The sequence below is a fragment of the Phallusia mammillata genome, chromosome 4 (assembly GCF_965637545.1).
Source record: "Phallusia mammillata chromosome 4, kaPhaMamm4.hap1.1, whole genome shotgun sequence".
Classification (NCBI taxonomy): Eukaryota; Metazoa; Chordata; class Ascidiacea; order Phlebobranchia; family Ascidiidae; genus Phallusia; species Phallusia mammillata.
This window is the reverse complement of record NC_137255.1, coordinates 20,302,717-20,324,163: the sequence shown is the minus strand read 5'-3', so window position 1 is coordinate 20,324,163 and position 21,447 is coordinate 20,302,717. Positions and strand designations below refer to the sequence as shown.

The following is a 21,447-nucleotide window of genomic DNA, read 5'->3' as shown; positions in this document are numbered from 1 at the left end:
ATCGCTCACAACTATGACCCAAAGAAAACTTGTGACAACACAAACAAGATAAAAAAAACATTACAATTGTGCGGGAACAGTTGCTTTTTTCTTAGTTGTCATGCAGATACAATACAGGCTATTGTTTAGCAATAAAGACAGACGATTCTCAATCCTACTTTGATTTAAACTGAGTCAGAGGCACAAACCAAAGTATATACAAAACACAAATAGTCCAACCCATTGTTACGCGATAGAGCCGCATGAACGCCATTTTGTGTCCGAATTAATACAGCAGGTATAGGGAAAAATACATAAATTGTCTAATTTTTACAACCCGGTAGGCTTTAACGCGAATTTAATAGGCCAAATCAAATAAAACTTTTGGGTTTTAACATTTGAGCTTGATAACGCACGCTGAATCCAAATATTTAAAGTTTACATGAAAAAAAGCGACCAACGTACATGAAAAAAAAGAAATTAAGCTTGTAATGTCAGGAAAATGTTAAAATCCGAAATTTTTCGCGGCCCCCCAAAATTGGCTCACGGACTCCAGTTTGAGAACCACTGGATCAAGCGAAATATTCGATTGTCTAAAATATTCGATTGAACGGAATATTCGTTTATCCGGAATATTCCATTAAACGGAATATTCGATTAAACGAAATATTCGATTATCCGGAATATTCGTTTATCCGGAATATTCGATTAAATGGAATATTCGATTATCCGGAATATTCGTTTATCCGGAATATTCGTTTAAACGAAATATTCGATCAAACGGAATATACGATTATCCGTAATATTCGTTTATCCGGAATATCCGTAATATTCGATTATCCGGAATATTCGATTAAACGAAATATTCGAATAAACGGAATATTCGATTATCAGGAAACGGAAGACTTGCTTAAGCGAAATATTCGATTGAACAGAAATGGGCCTCCAAACTTGTATTGGTCCACTCTCGACAGTCAGGTGACTCAGGTCTATGGTAATTCAGATCCGTTTTGTATTATTTTATTCTTTATCACTCGTCCCAAGGTTTCAAGGTTTTTCCCAAGATCCCAAACTAACGACTAAAATCCCAAGATCTTGGGAAAAATCTCAAGTAGTGGCAGCCCAGCATACAACTACAACTCCAGAGTCGTGTGTAGTCTAAAGATCCGTTATTGAACAAATGCAACAGTGAGAGCAATAATTCTCAACATCCTACACAAAAAAGGTCAAATACATCTGTGTTAGAAGTCTGCATGTTTTCTTTAACCTGCTTAAGTCAACCACATCGTCAAGTTAATGGACAGTTTATTGGCTACAGTGTATCAAATTTACAAAAATTACAATAACAAAACGCTGGAGCAGCAGAACCACAAGATAGAAAAAAACACACGTTATTTACCAATGTAAACAAATTATAGGTACAATCACTGCGATTAGACTCTTGCCATCATTTAAATCCCAAACCTAAAATAACCGAATGTTTTTAGACTTTCAAATAAACAAATAAATTTCACATCGTAATGCCGCATAAAAAAGTATAAAAAGTGGATTGAAACTCATTTGAACTTTCTGCCAATAAGTGCATAGAGATATTAGCTAATCATGATATGGCCACTATCCATCCATTTGTTGCCCTTGAGGCCACTCGATTCTGTGGCCGGATTGCAGCCTTTTTAGGCCATTTTCCCCTCATTAGGTACAGCTGCTGTGATTTTTACCTTTATTTACTCCCTTTTACTGTTCTTTTACTGAATTTATAACCACTAGGTTTTCGCAGTTGTGTCCTGAACTTTTTGTGGTACATTACCCAAATATGTTTCTATGTAGTAGTATCAAATGGGCACTTAATCACAATACAGTTCAACAATTAAACAGTGGAGAAAACAAATTAAGTGCACATATTTGATTTTGGGTTTGACCCAATATATTGTAAAAAAATACAAAATTTTTAGTGCTTTGGAAGCAAAGTAATTGCACAGAAACAATTGTTTGGCTTAGAAAATATTCTTTGTGATAGTCCACAATTTTGCAAGGATATTTTAAATCCTAAACAAATTACTCTACATTTTTTAAACTAAATAAGAGCATCTGAATATTGTATACATGACAATTACATTTATGCAGAATAGTACTTAGTACGATTTTCAATTGCTTTTCCCCTAAAAAGATCATACAAATGTACAAGAAGCTGGGGATAGGGTTTTAAAAACACGTCCACAAAATTGTCCCAGCCATTAGTTTCATTGTGCCCAAATTCCATTTTCTCAGCAGTAGTGAGATTTCCGTGGCTTTTCTTAAAACAGAAATAGATTTGTTTTTACCAAGCAAATTTTGTAAGATCATTACTGTTGGTAGTTAATTTAACCTAAATAAAGTAAACAAAAAAAAACATTCAAATGCAACTTTATACTCTTGTACAAAACTGTTTCCTATTATTTTTTTACATGGTTGTGGGTTTCAAATTTTTTGTAAGCCGGTTCTATCACAAAAGTCATATTTTTCAGCCAGTTTATTGACTGTATTCATTGACAGTAACCAGTAATGCTAACGGTTCGCTGATCAGATAAAATTTTATGATATAGAACCAGTGCGAACTGGCTGAATCCCACCACTGGGTACCGATATAGTTCTAATATTTGTCATATTTTATTGAGCCGTGTTTATGACAAAAGTGCATGAGCTAGCTTCATGAAAATAAGAAACTAAAACATGACCCTCTTAAGAAACCTACCTTGTTCCTGAATACTCGAAGAAAGTCCACCACTGTTTCACATGAAATTACTGGATGTGCTTTGTCTTCAAGAACAGATTTTGGCAAACTACTTTTTAAAATTTTGAACTCCTCTTCAGTTTTATCACCATCCCTCAACAAATTTGCAGGATATTTCTTCATTTGTTCAAGGAGATCAGAGGTTAAATTTTTCTTTTCTTCAATGAATTTGTGCAAATCCTGAATGTTATTTCTTCAGTTTAAATTAACTACAATTTGCACCAGACTTTTTGTAAGCATTTTGGGCTTAAAACTATGTTTTGTTTTTGGACACAAGCTTTAAATACAGCAATCTATGTTGTACATTGGACTATGCTTTATGTTCAAAGCATGATGTATAACAGTGTAAGATGCCAAATAGTGTGGTTTCTCCAGCACCTGTAATCGTTGTACTGAAAATTTGCACCATTGCTACGTAAATATTTTTAGATGAATTATAGTCTAAAAATATGACAAAATGACTAGAAGAACAATATACTGTTTTCTTCTTACTATAACACTATTTGTCAGTTTCAACAAAAAATAAAACCTGGTCAAAAATCAACATCCAAAAGTACTTACAGTAAGATATTCACACTTTTGTTTGGAGTCCCACAAGGCTGGGTGCATAGCCACCTCTTGTATAGTGGGACGTTTATCCACCTCTTTTTGTAACATTGATTCCATTAAGCCACTGATAGTAATGTAATGTTCTACATTCTCTTCTGCAAAAAGTTTATTTGAAACACCCTTGCATGTCATTTGACAGCCACAGCTTACTTTTGAATAGGTTTAGGTTTGGTGCTTTGCCTTTAGTCATGTTGTGTCGTTGATCATTTTCTTCACCAAATGGATGATCACCATCACTCAGCACAAAGTAAAAAAACAACCCAAGAACATAAACATCTGATTTTTGTTTCTACAAAAAGTTTTAAGTCAAAACAATTCACAAGGAAAACATTAACTATACTACCACTAGCAAAGGAATTTTTCACTTACATAAAGTTTCTCGTGATTTTCTGGAGCAAGAAAAGTTTCTGCACTACGAGAACTACTTCGGTGGTAAGATTTGTCATTTTTTAATTTGCGACAGAATCCGAAATCAGCAACTTTTACTCGATTGTCAAATGACACCAAGAAATTGTGGGGCTTCAAGTCTCGGTGTACTGAAAAAGGCCACAAACAACAAAGATCATTTAAAAATGGCTACATAAGGCATTGACAGTTTTCTAAAAAATTTGTGTTTTTTCAACAACATTTTTTTACCATTTACTGCTGATACAAAAAAACTCAAATACTTACTTAATTAGCCTCTATTCAGTAATATGTATGTACTAAGTCATATAATGACTAAACAACAAAATACTTGTGCGAAAACAACGACACTCACTCAATTTTTTTTCATGTAGACATAAAACTCCCTTTACTGCATCCTTTACAATCTGGAGTGGTGTAATGCTCAGGTATTTTTTAGCACCAGTTGTTTCCAAATTTCCTTTGTTATCAAGATAACCTCCATTTTTGACAAACTAAAAAACATTACATGTATAAATGAAATATGTTTCAATATTATATGATTCATTTAAAAGAACTATAACAAAAAACAAAATCATGTAGCATGTAAAAGCTATAAATTACTTTTAAGCACATACTTTATAGCTAATATACATACATTATATACAGATGTGGCACACATTTCCATCACAACATAAAGTGTTGTCGGTGTGTTCTGCGATAAATTTTTTGTAAAGATTTAGTAATTTACTAAACATCAAAACTTGTCAATACATATTAGGGATGACTGGATAATACAATATAAGCTCCAATGCACAATGTTATGATTTTATGGGCATATTAGTACTAGTTGGCGGTACACATAGCTTTTTAAAGCCACCAATATACTGCTGTGTTAACCACAATTTTAAGAAGAGTGACTTTATTTCATTCAACAAAAATGCCATATAAAATAGTACTATGTTAGTTTAGAACAGGGGTGCACAACCTTTTAGCTATGATGGTTGCATTAAAGATCCTTCTTTCATTACAGTCACCAAGTGTCTTTTTGGTTTTGTCCCAAAATTACTGATGTAAAAACAGGTTTATCTCATATATATAACATCTTATGGTGCCTGAAATGCCCAGATTAATTCTAACTTAATGCACACATCAATTTAAACAGTCTGACAAAACTATTTATGACGTCTTATGCTTGCGGTGTATTTTGCATTGTTAGCCCACAGTTTGTAAACCTCTCGTTCAGAAGGACTTATGACATACAGAAGATTACATTTGCTGTTCAATTTACCCATGATTTCATTTTGACATTGCTTTTAAACTGATTTTGTTGCATCTTGTTTTAGTATATGAACACATTTGTACTTAAAGCCCCAAAAGGCACTGAATTTATTTGAGCATTGACTGTATTTGATTTTAAGGGAATACGAAACTGTTAATTTAGCAAATAAAATGCAAACAACAAGATGTATATGCACAAATGACCAAAAAAAGTATTGTTTCAGAAACTAGAAAGGTAGCATCATATCTGAAAATAAGAACAGCAAACATCGTTTATAAACAAATTGGTGAGCAATTAGGCAATTGTAAATTGGTAGTGGTCTTGATAAAACACAAACATTGTTGGAACTATAAAAAAATAATTATAGCTTGACTGTTCAATTATATATCTATCATGTGTTAAAATAAACATAAAGTATTGTTTTTAGCATTTGTTTAAAGCATTGTTTGTAAACAAGGTTGGGCTAGTTAAAAAATAACTCATACTTACTAAAACTTACCCCAGAGCAAAAGTTGTAGTACCTAACTATGTTTTCACTTTGACATTCGCGCAAAAAGGTCACTTCAGTTTTTGCATCTTTTAAATCATACAAATCAGTGTCCAGAACTTTTGTAACATACAGTTCATTATCGCATGTTCCTTTGCACCTGCGAAGTTGATGTTTTGAAGTATTTGTGCAAAAATACTTGTTTATATTTTGTAATAGTATATGGACAAGAAAGTTTAGAAATTTAGCAGTCCACTGTGCATCACTTTGCTATGAAACAAATAAAAAAAATAGTCATAGTAATGTAAAATTTTACTTGTGAATTTTTGATCCCGCTGTTCCACTAGTAATCAGTTCACCTTTAATGTACTTTGAACCAAAAGAAACAGGATCTGTAAAAGTAAGCAATTGTACTGTCTATTACTTTCTTGTGTTTTGCAAGACAGGTGCACCTATACAGAAGACATCACATATAATAATAAAACCAACCTTTTCCAAAGCACTCTTGTAAATACTCTGCACTTGCCTGAAGTTTTTGGTTCTAAAAAACAAAATCGACAACCAATATAAAATAAAACCCTATTTAAACACAAACATTAGGAATAAATATCTTTACTTAACGTTTATTGCAATTGCACTATAACCTCTTTGTAAAAGGATATATACTATTAAATTATTTTACATTGGGATCCAGGTTAAAAAAAACGTTCTTATCACTTCATTGATTTCCACATTCTAAAACTTATGGGTTACTTCATACACAGAGTTATAGGTGTTTACAATGACATACAAACAGTGTCAAATTGTGTTAACATTGTTTACAATTTTACAAAAACAGGGGGTTACAGGGTGTGTAATTGAGTATGTATTTGGCTAAATCGGGCAGAGTATGTATATATATCTGGAGTAATACGAAACAATCAATACACCACATTGCCACAGGTTAGAAACTGTCAAGATACCATCCAATTTAACATTTTTCACCTAAAACCTACATACCACATTCAATTCAGTGCTTTCAACATCGTCAAAAGGCTCTTCCTCTTTGAGGTTTGTTTCCACAGATAGAAATGTCCTACCATCAAACTCTACAAAAAGTTATAAACTTAAACTTTTCTTTCATAAAAGTAACATGTGGTGCACACACCTGAATTGCTACCTTCACTGTCCTCAGGGTCAAATGACAGTTTAACAGGCTAAACAAAAAATAGTATTACTGATGGCAATCATTAATGGTCAAGCAAAAATACCTGTTTTTTATTATTTATTGTTTTCATGTGACTTTTTTCTTCATCATTTAAGTTCCTTTTAGTTTTTTCAGCAATAATGCAATTGCTCATTATAAGAGTCCGTTCAAGGTTTTCCAAAAATTCTGATTCCATGTTGAGAATTGTCTCACTTTCAAGTAAATTGTTTGAAATATCCATAGTATCAATCTAAAAACAACATTCTAGCATGATCAAACCAAAAAAATCACACTTGAATATGGTTTGCTTTGAAAACAATTCTTCAAAAAACTAAATATTGTAACTTAACACAAAGAATGATCATTTTGTACAAAAAATGCACCGAAAAAGGAATATAACATAAAGTTATGAAACAATAAAATATTATTTATGAAACAACAACATGTAGACAATACTTAAACACCAAGTATAAGACCTTTAAGCATAGTATGCTAAATTAGTGGGTAAGCTACCAAACTCCAAGCAAAAAGTTAAGTAAGCAACACAGAATAAGTTTCATACCTTTACTTGTAATTGCTCCACTGCTTGTGCAATAAGTTCAAACCTTTTGCCATCAAGACCACAATCATCAAGTAATAATTGCTGAATGGGGACATTGGTATGGAGCAGCCAATTACAAATTGCTTTCACTTGGTGGAAGGTCAACTGACTTGATTTTGATAAGTTTAGTGACAGAGGAAAATCATTGGCAAACCTTTCAGAAAGCGGTTGACCACCCTCAAAAACAATTTCCAGCAATGGGAGTACATTATCTAAAGACACAAAAACTATTAATCAATTTAGAAACCAGTGTCTATAAGTTTCAAATAAAAATTGGTTAAATACTTTTTTGAACAGTTTGATTTATGAAACATATTCTAATAGTAACAAAAGTTACCTTGCAAATATTTTTTGTGCTTCTTTAAAAATGAAACAAAGATATTCTGCTTGCCAATGTTAGATGCATCTGCAAATAATATAGTAAGTAACTTTTGACATAGAATGCCCACAAATTATGCATGCTGTTTCTTGATATTTTGAAAAAAATAAGCATTAAATGCTTTTAAACTTGTTGAACTGCATCAATCTTTGAAATACAAAATAGCTAGGTTATTTATTTTCAAAATAATGGCCATATTTCAGAAAAATCATTTCTCCTTTCAAAGGTCTACATATTAATAAATGCATTAGCTTGGGACTATAAACAACAGAGCACAACTTTATTCGCCTATGTACACAAATTTCTGCCTTCAAATTAAAAGAATGCACAGTTACTAACCAAGCAATTAACAAGGAAAAAAAGCAAAAGAAGATTAATATTACATTCTTGAATGCAAATTTTGGAGGTCATATTTGATGGACGTATTAAAGACAAACACAAAGTTACTAACTTCTTTGTTTAGAAAATAGTAATCCTGAAATGAACCGAATCTGTCGATTTGACTTTTTGTCTGTTAGCCATCCTTCAAATTGATCTTCATTTAGTGACATTACATGGCAAGCAATGAGGTAATCCATTATAACTGGATCAAAAAAGCGCAGCCTAATATTTTCGGAAACAATTTTGTCATTCTGATGACTTGTACCAGGAGAAGCAACAACTAAATCCTGTACTGCTTCCATGTCTAAACCAACTTCATTCAATACCTCCAAACCAAACCAGTTGCAATTTGATTCCAGAACCCGGGAGGCGAGCTTCTGTATGTCATGTAATTTTTCATGCATTCTACTTAAGCGTGAATGTGAACTAGAGCACATTTTTTCCACAATGCTGCACATCCAACCAGTAAGTGTGGAATTTTTGGGGGACTGAAGATTTTGTATTATAAACTGAAGAAACCAAGGGTTACCACCAAGCAAAACCATTTCTTCACCACAGCTTAGCATGTTGGACCACATATCACACTCATTTTTATTCGGTTCAGAATGAGATATTACAATTTGCTGGATGTTATAATCGCTGAGGTTGTTGACTCGATAGCAAATGGTTGGGCGAAAAGAATGGTGTAAACCTAACAAGCTTGAATAACGAGAGGTAAACACCTTAGGAGAGGATCGAAAAAGATGACCGTTTAACAAATTTCCAACAAGATGCCAAATAGGTACTTCCTTGTAATAGTCACAAAGTGGAACTTCCTCATTCATGTGGCCCCACCAGGATGCCTCATCACATGCATCCAAAATAAACAAAAGCTTTTTTTGGTTCTTTACAAACCAATCAAATGCTTCTTTACATTGGGTTGGTGAAATATCAGGATTGCCAAAACTAATCAACTGTTTAAAGGAGATGTTATCATCAAAATTCATTTTAGAAAATTTGAAGAAAATTGGACATGCATCTTCATTCTCTGTGCATTGAACAACAAGCTGCTTTGCTATTGTAGATTTTCCAGAGCCAAACGAACCAACAACGGCTGAAAGTTCATTTTCAAGCACGCCATTAACAAATCCTGCCCAGCCTATCTCTTTAACACCTTTTTCTTGAATTTCATGCTCCACCAATGAACTACCAGATGTAAAAAATGGAACTGTATCAATTGCTGGTCCACATTTTACATCATGTGACAACTTTACGTCCATTTTTTTCTTCACTATTGAAAGTTGATCTTTCAAGACTTGGACAACTTCATCTGCATGACAAAAACACCTTGTAAAGTCACTTGAAAGTGGTGCAGTACCTTTGTACCACTTAATTGCTTTCATTAAATGACAAAACATACACAAAAGCACTAGACTACATTAAACCATTAACTTTAGACAGTAAATTTGTAAACAATTATATACTACGCAGGTACATTACACCTTTTACAATGACAAATACAGTACACTTGGGTTATCTTTGGTTCATATTTCTAGCTTTTCTGATACAAATTTTTTTTGTTGCAATAGCAAATTTGTACACCAACACATGTTTCAGCAATGTAGTGGTTTATACTTTTGTACACCAACACATGTTTCAGCAATGTAGTGGCTTATATGTTTGGTATCTTGCGAATAGTGACGTAGTTGGAAAAAGGGACAAAAAAATTAGAAAGGTGGATGAGCACATTTTGCCATTGCACATACACTATAACCTTTTAGGAAACGTAAATATATTCCCTACACTTATTTTATTTTGGGTCCCATATTAGCCACTGTCTTTTATAACTCTAGTTGATTCTGCAAACAAAAACTCATGGATCTCCACACATGCAAAGTTAAAAGTATTGCATTTCAAGAGATAACCATGACAAAGTTTGGTGTTGAAAAACACAGTGATCAGTACTGGGCTTAAACAATCACTTTACTACAAGCTATCCAAATTCCATTCAATTTTAACATTATTAAAAAAATTCACCCATTTTAGGGGACTAGTGGGGTAAATCTTGGGACTGAAGGGTTAAACACAACAGTTGACACCCATAGATGGCAAATTTTACATGCTGTCCTTAATAAATCCACCCATTTCAGGGGGTTAATGGGGTAATTGTTGAGGTTTTAACTCATCAGTATAAAATATGAAACCATAATGACCTAATCAGCAACAGTCCTGTATAATTTTGTCCCGTTTGGATAATGTTTAAAACCGTGACCACTGGAGGTGTTTTGAGCAACAACCGTCATTGCTTCTTACAGCATAAGGCTGTGAATTCTCTAACTGCCATTGTGCAAAAACGTACACCAGGCAATGTACAAAACAAGTAACTTATGTTTTGTTGCCTTCATAACACTATTACATCACAGAAACCGTTAAGTTTGTGGTGCCCAGCAACATACGAAAATGTTCTACACTTTGGAGGTTAGCGGGGTAAGTACTAATTAGGTTATCAAGACAAACGAAGAAGATTACACATCTACATTACCATATCCACCATCTGTAAAAATTATTCGAATCCATCGAAGATTAGGTGTCAAAAGTGCACGAACTGACTTCAGGGCAGAAAACAAAAGTTAAAACAAGGGGTCGACAATAAGCTTATCAAAAAGGGTTTGCAAAAGGCAAAAGGGTTGGATAGGACTTTAGCTAAAACTGATCTTCGCCCAGTGTGGATAATTTATTTGTCAAATATGATGGAGATTAACCGAGGTATACTGTATTCACAAATATATAAAAAAGGTACTCAGACATCATCAATTATAATCACCACAGTACATTTTATGTCAGTTTATACCTGGATAGATAATATCTGCATCAGCATCAGCATCTGCTGCAATCGGTGTCTTATCCTGCAATAAAATATTACTAATATTACAAGCTGTGTATACAATACATATTATAAAAGCATGTTTTAAAACTTTTTCAAACTTACATCTTGAAACATCTTAAGAACAAAATTGCAGCAATGCTACTTTTTTGTTTTGACACAAAATAAAAGTTTTCAATACTTGTGATGATCTGGAGTTGTTGGAATATTTGTTGTAATTATATTTTCAAACATTTAAATTGGTTAAAACAGCTCTATTTCAACTGTTTTTTGTCCCAATTGTTGTTTAGATTAATAAAACCAAACTAAACGTTTTGTTAAGAAGCTGTAAACAAACAAAGTTAAACAATCTCATCTTTGATTAACATGTATGTGATAAAGCACCTTTGCAACACTGATCAAATTAAAGCCTAGGGCACATATGCATCAAAATAATAAAGTGACTTTTATTGCAAAATGTAATCACACACTATGAGATATGGATATTATATGAAAAATTATCAGTTTAGGTGTCAAAGGGTCAAGCAGTCAATTAACTACGGTCAAACTTACACTAACAATTTTAAATGGATAAAATTGACACAAGAATATATATATATATATATATATATATAAGGCTGCCAAAGCTTGGGTTTTGCCCCAAGATCTTGGGTTTTTACTTGACGTCTTGGGTTCTTGGGTTTTATTTTGAAAATTATAGCAATTCTTGGGTTTTGAGTCTTATTGATGAAATAGATATATGTAAGAACTATTTTAACGAGAAAAGTTTTTCGGGTAGCTTCACTGTTTGGGCCATTTTATCATCTCTTTTATTTTCTCTCCATTCGAGACCTTAATTCTTTCTAGATAAGTATACAGTGAAAGCAATCGTTACACTTAAAAATGCAAATAGATCAATGTTTAAACATAAAAACTGCGAACCATCAAAGAAGTTTTAAAGCTTTTAAATATACTGTAGACATTACTAATTTTATGAAAAAGAAAACAGATGATGATCATCAAACAGCCAAGAGTGAACTGGCGATTGCTGCATATTTTATTGAACATAATATTCCCTTTGCTTGCATTGACCATTTCCTACCAAAAGTTTGTAAAGTTGCATTTCCGGACTGTAAATTGTCAAATATTTGTCAATGAAACAAGTAAATTTCCTAATTAATTGCATTTCTAACCACATTTTGCATTCTTGGGTTTTCATTTAAATTCTTGGGTTATTTTGCTGTGAGTCTTGGGTTTTGTTGAAATTCTCATTGGCAGCCCTGTATATATATATATATATATATATATATATATATATATATATATTTAAATGAAATAAAACCATCCTTTACTAAATAAAACTTTCGACAAATACATTAAATAGTATATAGTAATAGTATAGTAATAGTATAAGAAAAAGCATTAAAGCAGTATGCTTTCCAATTTAAGAAGCCCACACTAAGTTTTGGGAAAAAGACTCTAAAATAGTTTTTTTTTAACTTATGCATATTAACATTTTCTTTAATTTAAAGTAATAATCAGGACCAACAACCACTAATGTAATATGCAGGTAGACAAGAAGTTACCGTAAAATTAACTGCCAACTGGGCAACTGTTATTTTGGCATAATGCAAAAATGAACTATTATTTTGGGGTTTTATGGGCAAAATTAAATACATTTTCAACTTTAAAAAAAGCACTTAAAAGCAGTATTTATATGTATTCAACAGCTAGTCTACCTTTAACGACAACCCAATGTTCTGTATATATTTATTCAAAATCAATTGCTTAATAAAAACTTTACTCTATAACATGACACCAGGTTTGGGGTCTGGTATACTTTCATGACCCAACGTCATAACTACGTCATACCTGTACATACACCAATGACCTTTACATATGATCAACTACTTCATAGTACGGATACGTCACGCACATAATGAGGTTTGTGAGTAGAAAAAGAAAAGGTGTCTTATCCAGAGTAATCTATATTTAAGAACAAAAAGTAAACAAAACCAAGTTCTTGTGTTCTGCCTTTAGCTATTGCGTATACAACTTCCTCGTTTTAGCAGTTGATGAATCGGTGACTTTGGTGTAAACAAAAATAGGTGTAAAATCACCACACCACGTCTAATTTTGTCTTTAATCGACACATCATTACCAATACCAACCAACAAAAACATAATTATTTTGGCGGCATTAAGACCAGTTCACATCGAAGAAAATGCCAAAGCAACTTGCGAGAATATATATCTGATCTTACAAATTTGTACTTGGCACAAAAGTTGGGTGACTCTCAACGTTTGACCCATGACCCCTGCTGCGTAGCGCCATTTCGTGAAACATGTTCAGTTTTTGGCGAAATTCTTGTTTTTGTTCCTCGCTAACAAGCTCATCTGGAATCCCCGGAGTAAGGGGTGGGGTTGGAGGTGGTGGTGGCAAGCTACCCCCTTCCTCGTCATCATCATCGCTGTAGTCATGGCCAGCCATGGTTGACGTTTCGGCGTCGGTGCTCTCGAATCCGGTAAACGATGAGTTCATTCGAGAGATTTTTCGGCCGCGATATCTAAGCTTGCCCGTCGGGGTATCGACGACGAATTTCCCGTCGTTTACTCCAGTCGCCATCGATGACACGCTAGAAGCAGTTGATTCACTATCTGAATCGAGACCAGCCTGTTCCTGCACAGGAGGTCGTGGAAAATCAGCTTTTGCTCTCCATCGCTCAATGGCTGATGTCATTAGGTTGTGGTCCTGTGATGCAAGTTGGTCAGGACTGTCACTGTCCGTATACGAATGACGTTCCGCTAAACAGAAATAGTGGAAAATTGTAACATATAAGCATGCAATTACTGGAGGTTAGAAGTAGCTGGCTATATCGGTAACAATTGACGGCTCAAAGTCAAAGTGAGTGCGATGGTGCTTCAATGTAGCCTATGCTGCACGGTAGCACTGCACAATACTTCGTTGCGCCGACTATAGAACGATGCAATAATGCAATGACAATTTTTTTAAAGAAAATCACGAAAGTAATTAGGCCTAGTATGGACAGTGTAGTCTATATTAAAAAACAAATGTTTTGAGGTGGCCGAATTTATATTACCTGACGTTTTTTCTTCGTTAAATTCTGTGGTAGCTGCTTCACCGTTGCTGTAATGAATTGGTCTGCGGAGATAAAAGTGGGCATTGAGAAATCACAGCATGCAATAGTTGATTTACTATAGGTCTACATACCCTGAAATGTTCATAGATGCAACAGGCTTTGCTGTGTCATCTGATTTTTTCTCTTTGTCAAGTCGGTCTATATATCTATCAGTACATCTGAAACAATATAATTTACTTACTTTCGTACGTGCAAAACTTCGATGATTTATTTACAAGATAACAGACTACTTACTTGGCGACCCCGTATAGGCAACACGCGCATAAAATAGTGAATGCTATTCCAGCTACGGCTGCTATAACTAGGTAAAATGTAAGAGGGACTGGTGGTGTTGCAGATAGACCTGCAAAATGAGACAAAAATTATAAAGACTCCGTACTTAAAGTTATTCGATGGTTATAAACAGCACTGCAGCTTAAAACGTATTTGATTTTTTTAAACTTTGTGTGACGTTCTTACCTACGACGCTGATGACGACAAATCCGGCTGCGTCATTGGTTACTTCTGCCATCTGTTGACCTCCGGTGAACTTTATATAGGAACCTCCACCTCCCGAGTACCCACCCTGTGGTCCCCCGCCCCCACCGCTATACCCACCCCCACCCCCTGACCCAGTCATGTAACCCGCACCTCCTCCACCGAAACCGCCCTCGGAGAATAGAAAAAGCGATCGCTCGTACCTGACATAAGTAGGAAGGATTAAATGGTTAATGTTTTATTCATATAAATTGCTCAGGGTGACTTACCGAGTGTTCAGGCTACAACGAATCATTTAAAAGTTTGCTATTTAATTGTTATTTTATGGAAGGTATTTCAATTTACTTTGCACAAAAAATAAAATGTATTCCTGGAGTATAATTGTGTGACACTCTTTATAGTTTTACTACATGTTTCTTAACGTTACTTTTTTATTATCAGAAAAGGAAAACTAAGAAGCTAGTGTGTGATATTGAACTTTACTAAGTTATAGGTCAGCTAAATCATTATGAGGTCATGTAGCCTACCTAACACGCCTGTATCTTTATTTGAAACTTATTGGTGAGCACAGCGTTGGGAAATTAACTAGAGTGCTTATTTACCTTCCGCCTTGTAATGGAACATAATCCTTCAGCTCATCTTCAGAAAGAGATTCGCCATTTCCTAAATGCGGATAAAACCCACATGCAGAGAATGTCCTGTCTCCAGGGCGTATGACAGGTGGGGCAGTGGCGAACCCGTTTATTCCAGCTCCACCTCCTGTACCCACTTCACCACCGACCCCGTGAGGACTTCCCACCCCATCTCCAACACCACCTCGCCCCGTTTCGATCCCAACATAAGACCCATTTCCGCCATCGTAGCTTATTCTACCCGATGATTGGTTTGTAGGAGGTGCGTCGAAAACCGAACTTCCAGCGCCACCTAGCGGTTAAAGATGAGTTTGTTATAATATGTTGATGTTAACGTTATCGGGACAGCTTGGGGTAAGAATCAGAACGTTTTTTACCATATTTAAACGCGCATGCAGAAATTGGGTAAAAAATAACTTAGAATGGTCAGATAACCACAATTGTTTTGCGAATATAACTAATACCGAAAAACATAAAGTGGGTCAAAAAAGTTGTTTTTCTGTGCTTACAAACAGCTTCAACCAATTCCTGCAGTTTTTTTACATACCTGCCACAAGCATAACTTGACTTCCATCAATATCAAAAAATCTTTGACCGTCTTCGTCATCAGCAACTACGTAGGTTGCCCCAGCACCACCATATAACATTGAACTTCGACCTCTACCTGCTTGACCAACGGCTATCTGTAGACCTGCACCTTCTTTAAGGAAGAAAAAACTGGACACAGTTGCTCCCAATCCGCCGGGACCCTGGTAACCAGCACCGGCAGCAGTGACTTGATATAAACCTGGAAATGTTGTTGTTGATGTTTTTAAGAACTTACCATAAAAAATAAAATCTCACGTTTTCCTTTTTGTGATAAAGATTCTACTTTTTTATTTTTTAGATAAGAACAGAAAACATTTTTCGCTTGAAACACTCTTACTACTTTTTCTTTAAAGATCGTTTTATCAATCAACTGCGTTAGATCATTTTTATTTTTAAAAACGCATTCATGCAATATATGTTTAGACGTCCTAATTTAATGAAAATGTTTCCAGCAAAGAATATGGTTTGTTTGGGCAATCACTCAAATCACTATTTTTAACAACAACCATATATTAGCAACGATTCCATTCCACAAACAGATTTTCACAGCCGTACATTCAATTTCATAAACGGTGTTTCACAAATATGTCATCCTACCTTGAACAGGAGCTTTCCAACGCTGAATTCCATTCTCTACGATTACAAAATCCTCCAAGCTACTGCCTTTATACTCGAGGTCACATAAGGACTGAAGTGGACCGAATCGCCCTGACCTTTTGCAAGTTGTAAACCTCCAACGTAGTGTAGGATAGAGAAAGTGATCGTTGTACGGGTGCCCTGTAAAAAAAAACAATCTCGGTTGAGAACGAACATTTACTAAAACAAATGTTTCACCCCAAACGCTACATTAGAAACATAAGTGTTTCTTCATAAGCTGTCCGAAAACAATCATACAATATCGAACAAGTCAAAAGAGGCATAAAATGTTACAAGCTCATGTCATTTCGACTTCTTATTTCCGAACGTAACCAACAATAAACTAAATAAAAACCCGATGTCATGTCATGAAATTACACAGCAAGTACTATAGGCACAGGGTACACACATAAAAAACATTTGACTGTACGAACTGACCAAAAGACCCTTTACATACATGTTTTAATTTCAATTGAGTTAATTCTCGGAACAACCATGCTTCGTCGCCTCTGCTCCCCTGATGTCACGGCAGTTGTGACGTTGATTCGATAGGTTAAACCCTGAGCGAGTTTCATATCGTAGTAAGTTTGATCTGTGATTTAAAACAAAACAAACAACAATAAAAATGAGCAATTCGGGACATAAATAAGGTTAAATGCAGGCACTCACTTTTGGAAACCTCAATGGACTGTTCAAACAAGTAGCTTGACCCGTTTCCACTTTGTAATTTTTCAACGTCAATAACGTACATGTCAATCTTTTCTGGGTTGACACCTGGTTCGTTCCAGGCAACACGAACACTGTTGAGAGTGATTTGCTTCCAGAACTGAACGCTAGGAAAGTTTGGTTCTGTGCAGAAACAATAAGTTGGATTTCAGAGTAAGCGGGTCCTAAATTAAGGCCCGAACTCAAATTTACAAGTCAAAAATCCCACCCCGAACCCGAATTTGTTATTGGTAAAACTGCGACATAAAAACGTCTCAAGTCACGCCCGAATCAAACCTGTTTTATTCAAAACTAAATCGAGAAGCCCGACCAGACTTCACCGTGGTTTATGATAGAATAAATTCAAATGGTCTCTTATGCTTTATAACTGGCCCACTACAAGAAGGAATAAGCTTGCTCCATGCTCGAAGGTATTTAAAGCTTTATAAGCAACAAATGTATCCTAAAGCTTTCCGAACTTCATAACTTACGCGTCAAAACAGTGATAGGCCCTGCGGGTGAACTGGTCGTGACGTCATCGAAGCTGGTTGCTTGGGAATTGCACAGTCGACCAGCTACAGTTTTAATGTAGATGACGTATGCTGTTCCAGGTCGAAGGTCACGCAGCAACACCTGTTGGACATTTTGCCCCTTGTTGCGACAAGTCGTACTGCTGTTCTTGCTAATAAGAAATAAAAATATAAAAAGTGCAGGAAAGAGCAATATTTGGTCAATTTTGGAATTGTAACTTACGGCGCATTTTGAGGATAGTACTCGATGACGTAATGAGCGCTCGTGATCCAATATAAAAGAGGGGGAACTCCCCATGTGAGGTAAATCGTCCCACGCGCAGACGAACCTTCGAAGTTTGCAGGAGGCGGTGGAACTGAATATAAAACCATAAAAAATAACAAAAGGCCCCTTTTTGTTCTTTGAGATAACTGTAAACATGCATTCATCAAATTTTAAACAGTCAAATCCTAATCGTTATGTAGCAAATCAGAACGAAAAAAATGAACCCTGAGAAATATCCTGTTGTCTCACCTGTTCTTGCGGAAACTGTATTTGAGTTGAACGTTACATCCTCAGACAGATTGCTCTTACTCACAGCTGTTACTGTGAAATTGTATAGTGCTCCTGATCGTAAACCGGTAAGAAAATGCTGCATAAAAGTGTATATTTCAAGTTTTTCAAAGTAAGGCCCAAAAGCAAAAATTGCCAGAGCTAATACTTACAGTAATTATTTGGTCCCGAGCAGAACTGTTTACGGCTACATCTGAAGTCAGTACTGCTTGTGTGTTGTTGTCCGCTGTCTTGGATGTGATGTAGTAAAAACTATAAAAACTGGATGCGAGCAGAGTAAATCGTACGGACGCTGTTTGCTCGCTACGATCCACGACACTCAAGTTGCGCGGTGCTGAAGGAACTAAAAAATGAGAATCGACATTGTTAAAGGAACATAAAATATTTTACCGGCCGGCACAAATTGGTTTAGATAGGAATGTCATTTAAGACAAACCTTACTTCAAACCAAAATCAAGCAAAAAACGTAGCGTTCTTTGAAAATGAAGGAACTTGTTCAAACTAAACAATGTAAAACTGCAAATTAATTCCACATGGGTCCGTAATAAAAATCACTCGGCATCGGTTATGCCACAACTTTACCAACTTTGGGCCTACTGGCTTCGTTTCAAAAAATGGTTTGGACCGGGTGCTTGTGCTTTGGGGTTCGGGGGAAGTTTAGACCACAGACAACTCTTTATCGGCCTTATTTGCCATAGCTTTTTTCTTTTAACTCAAATAATAAATTGCAAAAGTATAGTTACTTGTTCGTGCATATCCCACGTATTCTTCTGACAGTTTTCCAAACTCGCTGTTGTTACGTTCAGCGGCGACACGAACCACATACAGTGCACCGGGAAGCAGAAAATCCACTGTAATGTTTCTTGATGTTGTGGTATAGGGTTTAGATGTTGCGTTGTTATCGGGACGTGTAAGCGTAAGTCGATAACCAGTAATATTTTCCAGAATCGGATTATCCTCCCATGCAACTGACAACGTTGTTTCACTTGCTCCAAGTTTAGTAAAACCTACGGGACCCGGAACCTCTGCAATTCAAGAAGCCAGGTGATCCAATGAAGTTTCTTTATTGGTAAGTTAATAGTTAAACATTAGTATTAAAGCACAGGCGACTCTAGTTAATCATAATCTTTGCATATATTTGGGTTATTTGCTGGTAAAATCTTGGCAAAGAGTTGCTTTTAAGCAGAAACATCTGTATCTAAAAAAATATGCATCTTAAATTTTGATACCATAGTTTTCTTTTTTGTTTGATACCATAGTTTTTGTGGGTTTTGAATAATATAACGAATTAGTAAACTGATACTATGCAGTTAACATTATCGTGCAAAAACCCATTCCAGTATCGAATGTCTACTTACTGGTGGTCAGACTTGATCTCACTATATGACTCTTTGTCGGCTGGACCCCATCGCTGAACATCACAACATCAAATACGTATGACGCTCCGAGGATCATGTTGGATAGTGTGATGTTCTCTCTAGCAGGCGGCGTATTTGAACCCAGAACCGCTTGCACGTAAGGTACGGTGACATTTTGTGGCGGGTATCTTAAACGCAGTGCGTCGTTCATACCTTAAAAAGACAATGTTGTATGAAGTTTGCATCTAAAATCACTCAAATTCGAAGTTTACCTTGTATGTAATAAGTCAAAACCGCCTTGTCATACTCATGGCCGCGAAATTCGAATGGTGCCCTGCTCCATGCTACATTCACTTCAGTCCATTTAGTCGCTGACTGTTTTACTTTCAAATCAAAGATAGGTGGAGGCTCTATAAAAACCATAACCTTTTGAGTCAACCTGCGCAAGTATTGGACCACAATAAAGCACTTACTTGTTCTTGCCAATATAGCTTGTGAGGGCTGTGAAATACTTCGTCTATTCCCAACAATATTCAGACTTCTCATTCGTATGCTGTACAACACACCGCTGTGCAAATTATTTAACTGCAGTGAGTTCGGATTGGACGTCTTAGCAATCTCTTTGCTGAACCTGCACAGAAAGAACTAGATCTTTGTTTTTGTTTGTCCACATTCTTTGTCTTCTTTGTTCGATTGTTTGTGTTAAGACATGACTTACCAGATATTGCTCGATGCTGCACCTTCCCTTCGAAACTCTACTATAAAATGGGAATATCGAGTGTCCGTTCGGTAGTTGGAAGGAGGCAGGTAGGTCAGTGTCAGTTGGGTGGACGTTTCTCGCAGTTTTTTAATGTTGGTAGGAAACGGAAGATCTAAATAAAATTAAAGATTGTTACAATATCTGTTCAGTTGCATTCATTTAAAAACAACATTAAAAGTAATCCCACATTTTGTTGTGTTTTTTTGTTAAAACTGTCTCCTTGCCTTAAAAAGCATAGGTTTCCTGCTGTAAAATGCATGTTGTGTAAAAAGCATAGGTTTATGGCTGAAGTCGAGAAACGAGTTTAAGGATAACAAAGTTACAATCGGAAGCTTGGTATGCTAACATTTTGATATTAACGTCTTACTTGGATCAACAATTGTAATGGGAGCTGCCGTTGTCGTTGCTTCTGTAGTCGTGGCATTTGTAGTAGTTGTTGAAGAATTAGTGCTGGTTGCATTGGAACGAATGACTGCAAGGAATAAAATGACAAATGCAAAATAATTACTTTTTTCACAAAACCAACAAAGCGCAATTTGTAAATTCGGCATTGCTTGATGGTCCTACAAGACTAGGCAACATTACCATTCATATGTGTTTAAACATTCGCTCTGTTAGACCTGTATTGAAACGAAGAGTGCATACTTCAATAAAGACACATTCCTTTACTTTTACTTCATATTTATGACTATAGTTCCACTTACCTATTTCCTGACAGTTGACACATTTTCCTGCAAGAAGCCCAGCCCAAACAAAACTTAAAAGGCACCATTTATAATTCATGATGAAAACTGTGCTGTATACAAGCCTCGCTGACAAAACTACTCGAATCATTTATCGGGCGTTTCAAACAGCTTAACGTTAGTAGCCCGAGGGCATCGGTATCAAGTGTGTAAAAAAATGCGCGAAGTGAAAAACTGAAGGCTAGAGCCGAATGATAACGACTATGACATCACAAAAGCGCGTTAATTGATTTGAATGACAGCACAAACCTTCGCAAATTTATACCAGTGCTGACCAACCTTTCACCCCATAACACTATTCTGAATATATCGGCACAAACATAACTGGTTATTGTTCGACCATATTTGTTCCACACAACAAATGTAAAAAGGTGACGTAGTAGCATCCAATTTAAGAGGCCCAAC

At 35.6% G+C, this 21,447-nt stretch overlaps 2 protein-coding genes across 2 annotated transcripts; both read right to left on the bottom strand.

Annotated features, from left to right (window-relative positions):
• Window positions 1-1,267: 1,267 nt before the first annotated feature.
• On the bottom strand, window positions 1,268-11,242 carry LOC145224703 (uncharacterized). Its single transcript, XM_080091263.1, has 18 exons — window positions 11,027-11,242; window positions 10,889-10,943; window positions 8,129-9,367; window positions 7,636-7,704; window positions 7,260-7,510; window positions 6,762-6,947; window positions 6,659-6,707; window positions 6,511-6,599; window positions 6,001-6,052; window positions 5,828-5,903; window positions 5,524-5,671; window positions 4,401-4,457; window positions 4,119-4,257; window positions 3,728-3,894; window positions 3,509-3,647; window positions 3,311-3,453; window positions 2,711-2,929; window positions 1,268-2,272 (listed from the first exon to the last, which is right to left on the bottom strand). Exons 1-18 carry the CDS (start codon window positions 11,036-11,038, stop codon window positions 2,096-2,098), a joined length of 3,267 nt encoding a protein of 1,088 aa, XP_079947389.1. The 5' UTR covers window positions 11,039-11,242; the 3' UTR covers window positions 1,268-2,095.
• Window positions 11,243-12,656: 1,414 nt separating this feature from the next.
• Window positions 12,657-21,137, bottom strand: LOC145223217 (uncharacterized). The gene is made up of 21 exons (XM_080089599.1): window positions 21,004-21,137; window positions 20,667-20,771; window positions 20,258-20,411; window positions 20,013-20,170; window positions 19,812-19,949; window positions 19,540-19,752; window positions 18,925-19,206; window positions 18,334-18,524; window positions 18,143-18,260; window positions 17,852-17,984; window positions 17,590-17,780; window positions 17,063-17,242; window positions 16,851-16,985; window positions 16,355-16,534; window positions 15,717-15,956; window positions 15,140-15,461; window positions 14,520-14,740; window positions 14,295-14,403; window positions 14,132-14,218; window positions 14,001-14,062; window positions 12,657-13,704 (listed from the first exon to the last, which is right to left on the bottom strand). The coding sequence occupies exons 1-21, from the start codon at window positions 21,131-21,133 to the stop codon at window positions 13,160-13,162; spliced, it is 3,894 nt and encodes a 1,297-aa protein (XP_079945725.1). The 5' UTR covers window positions 21,134-21,137; the 3' UTR covers window positions 12,657-13,159.
• Between the last annotated feature and the right edge of the window lie 310 nt (window positions 21,138-21,447).

Excerpts from the sequence above, each read along its gene's own strand:
- LOC145224703 (XM_080091263.1), bottom strand. Across the intron at positions 6,708-6,761 it reads CAATAAATAATAAAAAACAG|CCTGTTAAACTGTCATTTGA; the intron begins GTATTTTTGCTT and ends TTTTTTGTTTAG. Across the intron at positions 4,458-5,523 it reads ACTACAACTTTTGCTCTGGG|AACACACCGACAACACTTTA; the intron begins GTAAGTTTTAGT and ends AATTTATCGCAG.
- LOC145223217 (XM_080089599.1), bottom strand. The coding sequence starts at position 21,133 with ATGATTCGAGTAGTTTTGTCAGCGAGGCTTGTATACAGCACAGTTTTC. Across the intron at positions 19,753-19,811 it reads TTTGACTTATTACATACAAG|GTATGAACGACGCACTGCGT; the intron begins GTAAACTTCGAA and ends TGTCTTTTTAAG. Across the intron at positions 14,741-15,139 it reads GTTCCATTACAAGGCGGAAG|GTACGAGCGATCGCTTTTTC; the intron begins GTAAATAAGCAC and ends TACTTATGTCAG.